The 12,809-nt window shown below is 44.8% G+C and overlaps 1 protein-coding gene across 5 annotated transcripts in view; it reads left to right on the plus strand.

Moving 5' to 3' along the window:
* Window positions 1-12,809, plus strand: part of LOC118769583 (tripartite motif-containing protein 2) — a 32,359-nt gene that overhangs the window by 12,281 nt on the left and 7,269 nt on the right. For 4 of the 5 annotated variants that reach the window (XM_036516741.1, XM_036516742.1, XM_036516743.1 and 1 more), the window contains exons 2-3: window positions 10,733-10,911; window positions 11,487-11,724. In XM_036516741.1, the coding sequence (XP_036372634.1) occupies window positions 10,778-10,911; window positions 11,487-11,724 (372 nt within the window). In that variant the 5' untranslated portion in view covers window positions 10,733-10,777. Of the gene's footprint in view, window positions 1-5,521; window positions 5,542-10,732; window positions 10,912-11,486; window positions 11,725-12,809 lie in introns of those variants that run through there. The other variant, XM_036516744.1, reaches the window with a different exon arrangement.

A 12,809-nucleotide genomic window follows, 5' to 3' on the forward strand; every position in this document is an offset into this window, starting at 1 on the left:
CTGTGGGCAGACTGCAGGCTGGTGCCCGTGTCTGAGACAGACCCTACCGATATGAGGAGCGGTGCTCGGCAAATCGATTAAAGTCTCAGTGAAACGCGATATCTGAGAGTAGCATGGACTTGTGTTAATCAGACAGTTCGGATTGCACTGAGGATACTGTCCTGAATGATTATTGGGTCAACGTGCCTTCAAATTCTACATGGGTGGGGTGCATGTGTATGACTGAAGGACCTATTTAATGGTCAGCACTGATCAAAATTCAGGTTTATGAGATACTGTGGTTTATGTCTTCATGTAACAGCTCACACTTATTTTTGTGATTGTGGTGCAGGCAAAGTGTCATGCCTAAATGTGGATTTATTTTGCTTTAAGGATGGGTATCAACATGACTAACTAATACACTATATCCAGTTACAGAAGAGAGTGACATCCAAGCTATTCAGTATATATATATATGGATGAGGTTGCCTTGAGGCATCCTTCCAGAGCAGGAAGTGGGCGTGGGGAGAGGTGGAGAAAGAGATGACATGAGAGTGCAGGTCCCTGGGATGTTCACAGATAGAAAAACCTGTTTGGCTGGGTTTCCTCATTTGCATGGTTGTTGTATGAAACAGAATCCTCTCTTAAGTCCATGCTTAAAACCAAGCTTTCTGAGCGTTGTGCTCATTATGTCTGCCAAATCTGTAGTGTCTGCGTGGTGTTCACTGGCAGGTTGTCAGGAAATGGAGTGCTGAACCGTGTGGTATACGCACACGAGAAGGAAGTGAGATGCAGAGACCCGGTGGTGTTAGCTCCTATCATGGATAAACATGTGATAACGTCTTTGTGCGTAAGCACATTTGTAACCTGCTGGTTATGGTAGGTAGGCCCATGCGAATCAGTGAAACGTTCTGTAGGCTATGTGTGTGTCCTCTTGCAGTGTTATTACTGCTATGAAGGAAAGCAAAAACACGGAACCTAAGGAAAGGAACTGAAGCATTTTTGTGTCGTGTAAGAAGCCTTATTTAAAAATTGCTGAACATGAATTGACAATATTTTTGATCGTATTAATGTATTAACAGTGTCTGTAGATCGGCTATAATCAGCTCAAATCCTTGGGCCCACATTCAGCTGAGAGCCATTGTAGTTTCATTTTGACTGTGGTGTAAACACTCTGAACTGGCAGAAGTTAATGGGACTGGTTATGATGATTAACTTAATGAGTCACCTTAATCAGGTGACTTGCTTCAGTGGCCCACTAAACTTCCATGGGAGCCTGTGTTTAAATCCCTTCTGAGCCACATCCTAGACAAACGGATTACTACCACTTTCGTTTCTGCCCGGGTTTTATCACCATTTGGGTCTGTTGCTAAATAAATCTGACAACTCCCGAAATCGTCATACGCAGAGCCGGTGCAATGTAACAGTCTCATTTTGCAGTATATTCCGTGTATACGAGCACTTGCCTGAAGAGTGTGTGTCTTTCATTTGGAATACCGAATGCGGCAGTAGAGGAGTGATGTGTTAAAGCTGAAACACAGTGGAGAGGCAGGTAGGGCTCTTCACTGTTGCAGTGCCACTGCATTTCCCTTAATGGCTGTTCAGTAATGGATGAAGCGAGAATCAGAATCCGCTTTCATTGTTATTGACAGCAGTGCATGGTCCCAGCAGCCCCAACCCTGGAATATCAGCCGCTCTTTAATCTGATGCCCTGGGGTCATGACCCTCAGAGGTTACTGTCATCCTTCGTCCTTCATCCATCCAAGAAGGCCTTATCCTTCTGCTCCTCTGTTGTTGCCAAATCTGGCTCTTAATTTGAGTCGTTCATTCTATCTGAAAGTAAGAATCAGGGTCTTTGTTCTCTTCCCCCCTCCAACCTATAATGCATGACTACCTTATTTCCTGTGTTAACATTTTCTAATGCTGTTCTGTGTGCTGTATTTGACATCCATGCATAGTTGCCTTTGCCCAAAGGGGGGTAGGTGTTTAAACGGTTCACAGGGAGGGGGGAAGGGGTGTCCTGCCCTGCAGGGAGAGTGTGTGTGTGTGTCGGGGAGGGGGGGGGGGGGGGGGGTGTTATGGAAGAGTGCCCTCCTCTCTCAATAATCCCTCATCAAATGGGGCGACCCCCCCGGCCACGCGCACCCTGACGGATGGAGATTTAGCATGCTGCGGGTTTAGCACGCCCTGTGTGATAACAAACATGAGGTAAGCTGATGAGTCCCATACAAGGGAGAGATGAAAATGGAAACTCGGGAGATTAAACAGGAATATGAAGAAGCAGGAGATCAGGGATTATTAAAGCAGCGTCTGATAAGCATTCATCTCTGTGCAACGTCTTGTCGCTGTTGGGTGTTCATTCACATGGAGCTGGGAGTGGAAAGTACAGAAGAGCGTTCCGATTAAAATCCTCACATGATAGTGGATGAAGGTCTCCTTTGTGGTTGTAAAATCCAGGGCTCCACTGTTCATAATGCTCAGGAAGTTATATTCTGAGATTTGCTTATACTTAAAGATGCTTGCTTAGCAGTATTTTATGATGTATACTTTACATTCTTCACAACTCTTGTCCCCACCCAGTGAATATTTTTAATGCACAAAAGCCAAATTCTTAGGATTTACTGATGCTTTGAGATGCACATTTGGCTGTAATTAGCATTACTACTAACCATTGAAAGAGATTTTGAGATTATTCTATCACATTATTTACTTTCTTTCCAGACACATTTAACCAGGGTAAATTACATTTGTCATGTTAAAACTGCTAGATATTTACTAACGCATACAATAGCACTTCCCCTCCCAGGATCTGAACTTTCAACATACTGGTCAAAAGCATATTTTCCCGACCACTAGACCAATATGACAGGAACATTGCAGCCATCAAGCTCTCCCTAGACCCTGAGACAGGATCTCACTCCACTTTAAGCATAACTGCAGGGTTGAAATACAACCTCGTTCGAGGGGAAGTCTTATTGCTATAATGAGAAACTGGGTTTGAATTGTGTCCCATCATTGTAGGTTTATATAAACCCAAAGTACTTGGGAGCCAGTTGATTTACAACAGTGTTGCTTCATGGGCCATAGTCTGAGACGGTTAAAGGCCTTGATTGAGAAATTATTGAATATCGCTCAATTTCACTGTTAACTGAAATGCATGCTCCTTGTCTCACATCTTGCATGGTAACCCCTCTTCAATAGCTCAGAACAGATGAAAAAGGGATGTTTCCAAGCTCATCTCAATGTGTTATCATTTTAACCAACTTTGTATGTTACCATAATAGGCTGTAAAATTAGAGTCCAAGATTATTGGTTTTGGAATAGACGGTTTAAATTCCAAGTGCTATCTTAAGCTTTCTGTGTGAAAAGCTGTCATATTGTTTAATTAGAGACAGTCAGTCATGTTGTTTTGACATTCTGTGATTCTTGAGCAAGACGGAAGACCAAAGATGGGCTTGTGTTGATGGATATTATGGTGAATTTTTGGCGCTCAGGCATTTTTCATGCTCCGTTGGACTGATGGCTTCAGTGCATACCCTTCCTGCAGTACTGTGGGAGGATTTTGATGTCAGTCATTACAGCTTAATGGCTTTCATAATGACGGTAATTCTGAAGCACCATTACCGGATTGGAACCCCTGCTGTTGCCCAGTAACACAATGCATAGCAAATGGTACCTTTTACTCTCGGTTATTTTTACCCTCCAGCAGTAACCTTCTTTTTTTTTTTCCTTAACTGTTGAAAGTGATAAGTTGATTATTGTGATATTTCCATTAATGCAAAACCATTTTGCTCAAGCCCTCTAGTGCTGTAGTAAATATATAAATAAACACTGATTAGTCTGCTATGTTTCATTGTCTCTGTATGTGTTGTAGGGAGTTTACACAAGGACACAAGCAAGGCAGTGTTTTAAGATCAGGACAGAAGAGACTCATCTTGTATGTTAATACCCTTACCACCCTCTGATCGGTACCTGTGGATGGCCGTAGTGAGCTCATGCTTCATGCGGACTGTCGGTAGACACAACCAGGTTGACACTGTAGTCTCTATCAAACACATAGACTGAATGATTTGTTCTCATCTGGGAACCCTTGTGTCTTTCCATTTGTAATGTCATTGCAGTCCTTTAACCAGGCTATGGGTGGACTTGTGTGATGTCATAATAATGCAGTCCTAAGGGGGAGGGGTTCAGAACAGCAGGCTGAAATGTGCCGGTGACAGTCCTGTGGTGTTGCTGTGGCAACCTTCGCCATCCCTCAACAGCTCTGAGTGCCCCTTTGCAGTTTTAAGGAGATAGCTGATAGACTTGTCTTTAATTGAATCAATTACACCTGCAATTTAAAGCTGACTTCATGATACAATTAAACAAGTTCATAATGTTTCAGTAAGTCTGCAGTACTTGTCATGTTTCCTCATTTATATATGTATGTACTGTGTATATATATATATATATATATATATATATACAGTACATACATAGTATGCACATATATATGTGTATATATATATATATATATATATATATATATATATATATATATATATATATATATGTGTGTGTATATATATGGGGTCATGCACATAGAGCTTGAAATCAGAGCATTGAGTGGGTGCTGTACTTTTCTAAATTTGAACTTTGCTCCTGAACAAAATAATTGAACATATGTTTCTTTTAAACTTGTTCTTGAGGTCGCTTACCTCATTATGAGGAAACATCTCAGATGTGGTTGCACAGGTATAATCCTGGCATAGACCTTTAGGGCTGTGGACTGATGGAGTTTTTCCTTTTCAAAACCTTTACTTAACTCTGCAAATATATGATAGAATTGACTGTCTTTGTAATGTAGGTGGAGTCTGGTCAACAGCATCTTTACTAGCAGTGCTGCTACGTCTTAATAGGACACAGGTGATGTGAGAAGGGACTGTGTCAGACTGAGGCTAGAAGAGGAGTTTTGTCATTCCACATTAACTGAAAGACATCAAAGTGACAGGTGTTAATGTGGCTGGCATGTGTGTGTGTGTGTGTGTGTGCAAATATATACTGTATAAGCGGAAGAGTGAAGGCATTCTGAATCTCCGATACAGTGATTATAGCATCACAGGTGAGGTGTTTGGCACCTTGACTAAAGTCAGGATTTATAGGGCCATGTGGAATCCCTCTGGGGCACGAGGGCCTCCCTAAACGCACAGAGTATGCTGGAAATATGCAGCCCTGTTGATGCTGGGGGGGGTCAATGGTTACGTGTGAGCAATGTGGCTGGACTGCGTGGCATTGTGCCACCGAGAGCAGCCCCGCCGGCCCTGCATGCCACTGTCACGTGGTTCCCACCCAAAAACCCCCCCCGCCGGTCCCCTTGTTTACTTTTTGAAAGTGACAGCTGTTAGCGCTGGCGTCATCATCATCAGGGGCTCTGTGTGTCACGGGCCGATTTCCTGACTGAGCTCGTTTAGGAAAAGGGCTGACCTCAGTACCCTGAGAGAGCCGCTGGACGGACATTGACCAGCTCTCCTCTCCCGCTGCGACAGGCCCTGAGGAGGCTAACTGACTCCAACTGCACAACTGGTAATTATAAAAGTGTTTATCCAAGCATTCGTGTCAGTGGCTTTATGGCTTAGCTGTTGATTTCTGTGAATATGGAGCAAATGACCATCACTGTTTACTTGCTGAGATTGATGTCGCTACAGTGGCAGCAGTTCGTAATGGAAAGGCAGGTTTTGATTCTGCAGATGCACTGTGTGGAGCAGAGTATAGTTAGCTAAGTGGGTACTCTGTCTAGCTCACCATGCCTGTGTGCGCTGATACAATAAGGTCTGTTTTTGTGGACGTCTGTCAGAGCTGTGTGATGTAATGCTGGAGCTGGCTGCTGGCAACGAGCAGGTTATGATTATATTTGGCAGGGAGGGACAGTTACTGTCTTTGTGCTGCTTTCCCAACAGCTGTATAATGGAGTGTAGGAGAGCGCTGGAGGCCAGCTGGGTGACTGCCCTGTCTCACTGCGCTCCAGTGACTTCTCCTCTGGCCTGTTGGACCCTCTCAGACAGAGTGGCAAGTCCCTTCTCCTCTACCTCTCGTTCGGCCCCCTCTTCTGCTCCCGGCAGTCGCTGTGGGACCGCACTAGCTGGACTTTGCGCAGTACATCTGTGTTGGGCTGAGAACAGATGATTTAATTTGTGTAGCTCTCACGTATGGGAGTGATGCCCATATTATTATGTAACCGAGAAATAAGTCCCATTAACACATGCTAGCTGAATATGTACAAAGCTATAGGGGGGGAGAACCTCGCTGAAGGTATGATTTATCCTTAGGTACAGAGGGCTGCCTAGATGTGCCAGAGGAAACGTATTGCTGCTATCGGACGCGCTGTTAATCTTAAAAGCCGGGGCGAGATGAATTCAGGATCTCGCTCTACCATGAAAACGGAGCGGCCCTTGCCTCAGATCGAGGAGTCTGACAGGCATGAAATACGGCCTGTTTCCCGGTGCATGCACACATAAACTGAAAGTGAATCCATCCATCTAGCAATAAAAACAGCTATAAACTCTCCTGTTCTCTGGGCCCTGAGAATAGCCTGTAGCAACAAGATGTGAATTTGCTCCAGCGCCTCTGTTCTCCGAATCATGTTTTCTGAATGCCTGTGTGTCTCACACACAAAAACAGTGTGTGTTTTGTATATACTGTAATCTGAACTGTGATTTTTCTCATCCTTCGTCATTCTGATTCACATTTAGGGGTGATTTCAAATTCAGAAGTGTTTTGTTTAAGTCGTACATTTAAGAATGACATGTTTGCGTGTTGACTACTACCTGTAATGACCCTTTTAAGGAATACATCAGAATGAGAGACGAGCTGATCCATACTGAAAACGTATGACATCAGAACAGTGACATCATCATTATTGGTCAATAGGACTTGCCACTGTCATTACAATGATCTTCCTTGTAGAGGAGCCACAAGCAGCAAATTTAATATAAACTCTGACCAGTTATATACAAATTTTCCTTTATGAGTTAATGTTAATGTTTTTATTTAAGTCTTACCAATACTGTAGCTAGAAAACACATCTGCCATAGAAGCCCATGAATTTTTTACTAGTACCATTGTCTTTATATGTGAAGGCACAGCTAAGACTTGTAATAATCCATGGGAAACACTGCTTGGTTGACATTTCCATGTGCAGGCTAATTCTTGAGCTTCGGTTGTATGACATCTGTTGGATGGAACTGCACAGCTCGTAGTTCATTAGCAGTTTGTGGTGCTGGGAGTGATTTCTGTCCTTCATTCTGCAGAGCAGGAGAGTATCTCTTACACTTATTAACACTGCTAACTGAATATCACGAGACTGGTTCACAGACACACCTTATTGTAGTGATGACTCATGGACTGTGATTAAACCTAGGATTTCTTCACACAAGTATCAAGTACTATTAGTGTTTTCACAACAGGGCCAGAGATCAAAGGAGATTTCAGTCCCCTAACATGTGTGGTTTTAATGCACTTGGTAAAAAAAAAAAAAAAAAAAAACATCTGTTCTGTGTGATCAGTGTAACAGCGAGGTTATGTGTAAGGACATAAAATGACCCTATTTTGTTTGCTTTGGATGCAACTTTCTTTGTTGCTTCATTTCAGAATGATTGTTTGCATGGTAAATGTTCTTTTCCAAAACCAGAAAAGTTTTGTTGTGGTGCCATAACAAAAAAGTGAAATCTGGGCAAAAATATAGACAGGGAACGAATGTGTGGTGGGCACAAAACGTTGGTGTGTATATGTATGCTTGTGCTAATGTGCTAGTGTGCGTGCGTGCGTGTGTGTGTGTGTGTGTGTGTGTGTGTGTGTGTGTGTGTGTGTGTGTGTGTTTGAGACTGTGCGTGTGCATGTGTGTATAAATTAAATGAAATTAAACTAAATTGAGGCCTGCAGAAAGGATGCATGTGTTTGCATTTGTGCGTGTCTGTGTGTGTTTGCATTTGTGCGTGCTCTTGTGTGCATGTGTGCCCGTGTGTGCGTATAGAGACGAGCTGCAGCTCTGAGCCGTGCTGACAGCCAGCATGCTGAGGGGGGCTGGGGCGCGCTCTGTGCAGTGAGTCAGCAGGAAGAGAGAAGGGGCAGAGGCCTCCCCTTCTGTGCAGCCCCGTTAGCCTACGTTCCCATTGGCTGCATCCCTGACTCGCACAAGGCTGCTACTAACTCATTCGCTGACGGACAAGACTGCTGCAGATCTGCTCTCCGCTTACTGATGCATCTCTGTCCCACAATCCCTTGCACAGTTTCGAACAGAGAGAGAGATGTACTGTGAGGGATTGCACTTAATAAAGATTCATTTTCTCCAAGTCCTTCGTAAACCTCGCTTGCTTAAAAAATAATAAACCCTTAACACAAACCGATTTTCTTTTTCTCTTGTATGATAATTACACATCTTCACTGCAAGTTATGCGTAGATAAGGCCATGTAGTCTTACATAAATGATTATATTACATCACCATAATCTGGATGAAATATTTAAGTGCATCATGCTATGTTCTTGCACTTGGCATGGCCATGGGAAATAAGCCTTTAAATGTTTGATGAGCGGTTATATAATTTTTCTGATCCACTTTGTATGGTATTCTTCCTTTAATCTTCTCCCCTGCATGAAAGAGTCTTGATGGGTGAAAGAGTAATGTCCATTTGCTGTTATATCAGAAAGAGTTCCCTGACCCCTCTTTAGCCAACCATGTCCCTCCTCCTGCTCTGGGTGGTTATACTGATGAATTGTGTGGCTGTGTGTCCCACAGTCTGTCCGGTGTGTCTTCTCCTTTGGTGAGGTCCTCTTGAGTGATGTGATGCCACGACCTGACACAGAAAGTGAACCCCTGTCCACATAGAGCGTTCACAGACCTGATCGGGATTTAATTCTCACCCACATTTAATCTCAACAGGACTGAGCCACACACCGTCTCTCAGAAACTCACAGTGCTCTGCTGTCTGGGTGTGGCAGCTCAAGTTACATAAACATAGCTGTCTAAAAGGTTGTAGGAGTCTCTGCCGGATGTTGATTGTGAACTTACTCCTTTCAGACCGTAGGCTGCAGAATATGAGTTACTTGGAAATGAGCGTTTGGCTAGTGTGCTTTTTTTTTGGGGGGGGGGGGGGTCGTCACATAGGAGGAGTGCTTTTTTGTTTTTGTTTTTTGGGCGACGGTGCAGAGTAATTGACATTCCTTTTGTTTTATAATCAATTGAGAGCTGTGTCCTAGTAAGCTGCTTCCTCCATCACTGTTCACCAATTGATGGAAATGAGCTGTTTTATGCTGGGTGTATTTCTGTTGGCTTTATGCCAGAAAGGAACTCTATTTTATGCCGCTTAAACTGGATCTACAATTGACTTGATGAATGCGATTTGTGTATGTGTAACCTTTTCTCCATCGTTGCTATGGCAATGTGATCCCTTGTTTTATTGAGATATTTTCCGGACCAGAGTATATTTTAGTTGCCGAAAATATCCCAAAGGGTATTGCTTTAGTACAAGGTGACCTGTTTCTCTCCCTTTTAAGTAAGGTGGAAAACAGCAGTGTGAATCAAATCCCTCTTTCAGCTGGTCTCAATTCCTTATTTTTGTGGGCTCATGGCTGTATCTAATAAGAACAGCTGCAGAGTTTAGACTTCTTTTTAGCACGTAGAGATATGCTGCGGTGGTCCATTCCTCATAATGTCCATATTTATTACTCAATAAATGGCTTTGTTTCACTTAAACAAACAAAACCTCTGTTACTTTGGCTCCACTTTGTTTGGTATCTGTTGCAGTAAATAGATTTGCTAGAGATTTACATAGTGATACAAGGGTACAGGAAGGTCATGTTTTGTTCACAATCAGAAGGACTGAATACAGTGGTTTGTCGTGTATTGTTTCAGAGCTGTTTTGTCGCCTGTAACAGTGACCCATGACATGATTCTGTCCTGTGTGACAGATGTCTGTTTTGTCACCTGTGGCTTAGTTATGGCTTCTGGGATGCAGGAGAACAAAGTGACTCCACTGTCGGGGTTTGCCTGTGCTGTGTAATGAAATACTTGTTTCTGAAATACTTAACTTGGAAACACCACTCACTTGGAAGTAGGACTGTATGATGGAATGACTTCTCCAGACCTACTTTGTGGAGGTGAAGCTGAGGCAGTGATTGGTGGAGGGATCTCTGTAAGAGCGAGTCCTACATTGTCACTGTGTCTGGGCGCGGAGGGGACCAGATGGCCGTACGGAGGACAGCTGTGCTTTTTTTTCTGGATGTCTCAGCTGCAGTGGATGTGAAAAGCTCAGGGAGCAACAGGGGAGCGAAGCTGGCTTGTTTCTCTGGAGACGTTCCAAAGGAACAGCCAGGCCGTCACTGCTGTTCAGCTCTGTGCTGGAGCTTTCAGTCGGCCATTGTCATAGCTTGCGCTTGATCTCGCAAGATGTTGACTGGTGACGCTATGTGCTTAGTGGTGTAGGGAAGAAATATGCTCGCTTTGAACTGGCAACCGTTGCTATGAAAATTGAAAAGATGCTGATAAAATGGAACAAGCTGGTTCAGTTAATTAAATTGATGCCCGTGAGTCACTGGGCAGATTTACTTTTCTCCTCGTAAATATCACAGGAGTGATAGAGTGTACAGTCAATTCTAAGTATGACCTGTGGGGGAGCGAGTAACAGCAAATTCATGGTTTTTATGTGTGTGTGCGTGCGTGTGTGTGTGCGTGTGCGCGCATGTGTTTCACTCTGACCCCCTTCTCTCGTCCCTCGGCAGGGCGCTGGGTGAGAGGACGCGGGACCCCTATGTCAGAGTTTTAGGATGGCCAGTGACGGCTCCAGTATCCCCAGTCCTGTGGTGCGCCAGATTGACAAGCAGTTCCTGATCTGCAGCATCTGCCTGGATCGCTACGACAACCCCAAAGTCCTCCCGTGTCTGCATACCTTCTGTGAAAGGTGAGGTCGGGCAGCGCGGACGAGATCCTGGATTCCACTGTAATCTCATTCACTCGCCATTCTCACCGGTGGCTGTTCACAGTGCTCTATCTGTACAGTGCTTAATAACAGGTCTACATTTCCCCATAAACAAAATACAGCTGTCAGGTATGAATTACGAAACTAGGCCAGCACCCAAAATGACAGCTTCCTTTGTGCATTTGTTTACTTAACAGACACTCTTATCCAGAGCGATTGACATAGTTTTAAATATTTACATGTTATCCATTCATACAGCTGGGTGTTTGCTGAGGCAATTTAGGTTAAGCACCTTGCCCAAGGGTCCAACAGCAGTGCCCCACCAAGTACTCAAATTGGCAACAGCTGGGTAACAAGCCCTGTTCCTTATCACTATACCACACTGTTGCCTACTGTGTCTGTTTAAGCCTGTCCCTTCTGTCTGAGCATGCTCTGTCCTGCAGAGGGAGGCAGATGATTTGCTAAGTGAGGTTTGATTTGCAGTCCTGTCTGTGTTACTGTGGTGTTCAGAGATGTGCTGCAGCGGTTGATGCTTCCTCCTCCTCCTCCGCCCTTAGGTGCCTGCAGAACTACATCCCGGCCCACAGCCTGACCCTGTCCTGCCCCGTCTGCCGCCAGACGTCCATCCTGCCCGAGAAGGGCGTGTCCGCCCTGCAGAACAACTTCTTCATCACCAACCTGATGGACGTGCTGCAGAGGTCGCCCGGCGGCAGCAGCGAGGACTGCGCCGTGCTGGAGACGGTCACGGCCGTGGCCACCGGGCAGCCCCTGTCCTGCCCCAATCACGGAGGCAATGTAAGCCCCGCCCCTCTCTCCACCGCAGCCCTCCTAAAACACTCGCAATCCACTTTGCTTATACAGATTGCTGAAGGCCTCATTTTGTCCTCAGACCACTCTCCCGCTGCATTTCGGTTGTTTGATATGTACGAGGCTCCCTGTAAATCTTCGAAAATCCCTGAAACTATTTTCATCCTGGAAAGTCTTAGACACATCTTGGAAAAAAATTCACTATTGCGGCAATAAAATTAAACCTTGCGGAGCTTACAACTCGTATTAAAAAGTCATCGTAAAGCCAAACAAAATACGAGTCTGAACTCTGGGAACACTGTGTGCAAGAGATCTTATGGTTCAGTGTGCCCCGTTGCAGCTGAGGCCTGTCGCCCCTCGCTGTGGTGCCTGCCATGTCTGTACACGTGCGTTTCGGGGAACCTGAACCCGCGTCTGGGGCTGTCCTCTCGGGACTCGGGAGCTCAGCGCGGGCTCAGTGCACCCGCCCCTTCAGGTCTCCATAGCAACAGTTTTATTTTTACGATCCAGTGGGATTTGCCACTCGCGTTCGTTTTTAAACTTGCGTCCTTGCGTCAGAGCCGGTGTGGATCGTATCCACGGTGTCCCGATTGAGGCCTGTACCCATTTCAGGGGCAGATGGTGACACAGGAAGAGCTGGCAGACATCTTTATGCAATAATTACAGCAGGTAGATGATTACGGGTTCCAGGCCTGCAGGATTAGCATTTTTAATAATGAGTAGAATAAATTGAGTCCTTAAACAGGACAGAGCGGGTGGCAGGGTTGGGCCATGTCCTTTGGGATGCTAATGATTCAAATTCCCTCCCTGTTTTGCCATGGCAACCTAATCCCACTGTGAGAAGGTGACACACAGCTAATCTACTATGATGGTGAACAGGAAGGGCACATTTCTGAGTGTGTGTGTGTGTGTGTGTGTGTGTTGCAGCTGAGTGTTGTGGCAGTGTGTTTGAAATGTTTGTGTGTGTGTATGTGTGTGTATGTGTGTGTATGTGTGTGTGTGTGTGTGTGTGTGTGTGTGTGTGTGTGTGTGTGCGTGCGCTCTATAACTTCCTATGTGAGCAGGGCTGATGG

The sequence above is a fragment of the Megalops cyprinoides genome, chromosome 22 (genome assembly GCF_013368585.1).
Source record: "Megalops cyprinoides isolate fMegCyp1 chromosome 22, fMegCyp1.pri, whole genome shotgun sequence".
Lineage (NCBI taxonomy): Eukaryota > Metazoa > Chordata > Actinopteri > Elopiformes > Megalopidae > Megalops > Megalops cyprinoides.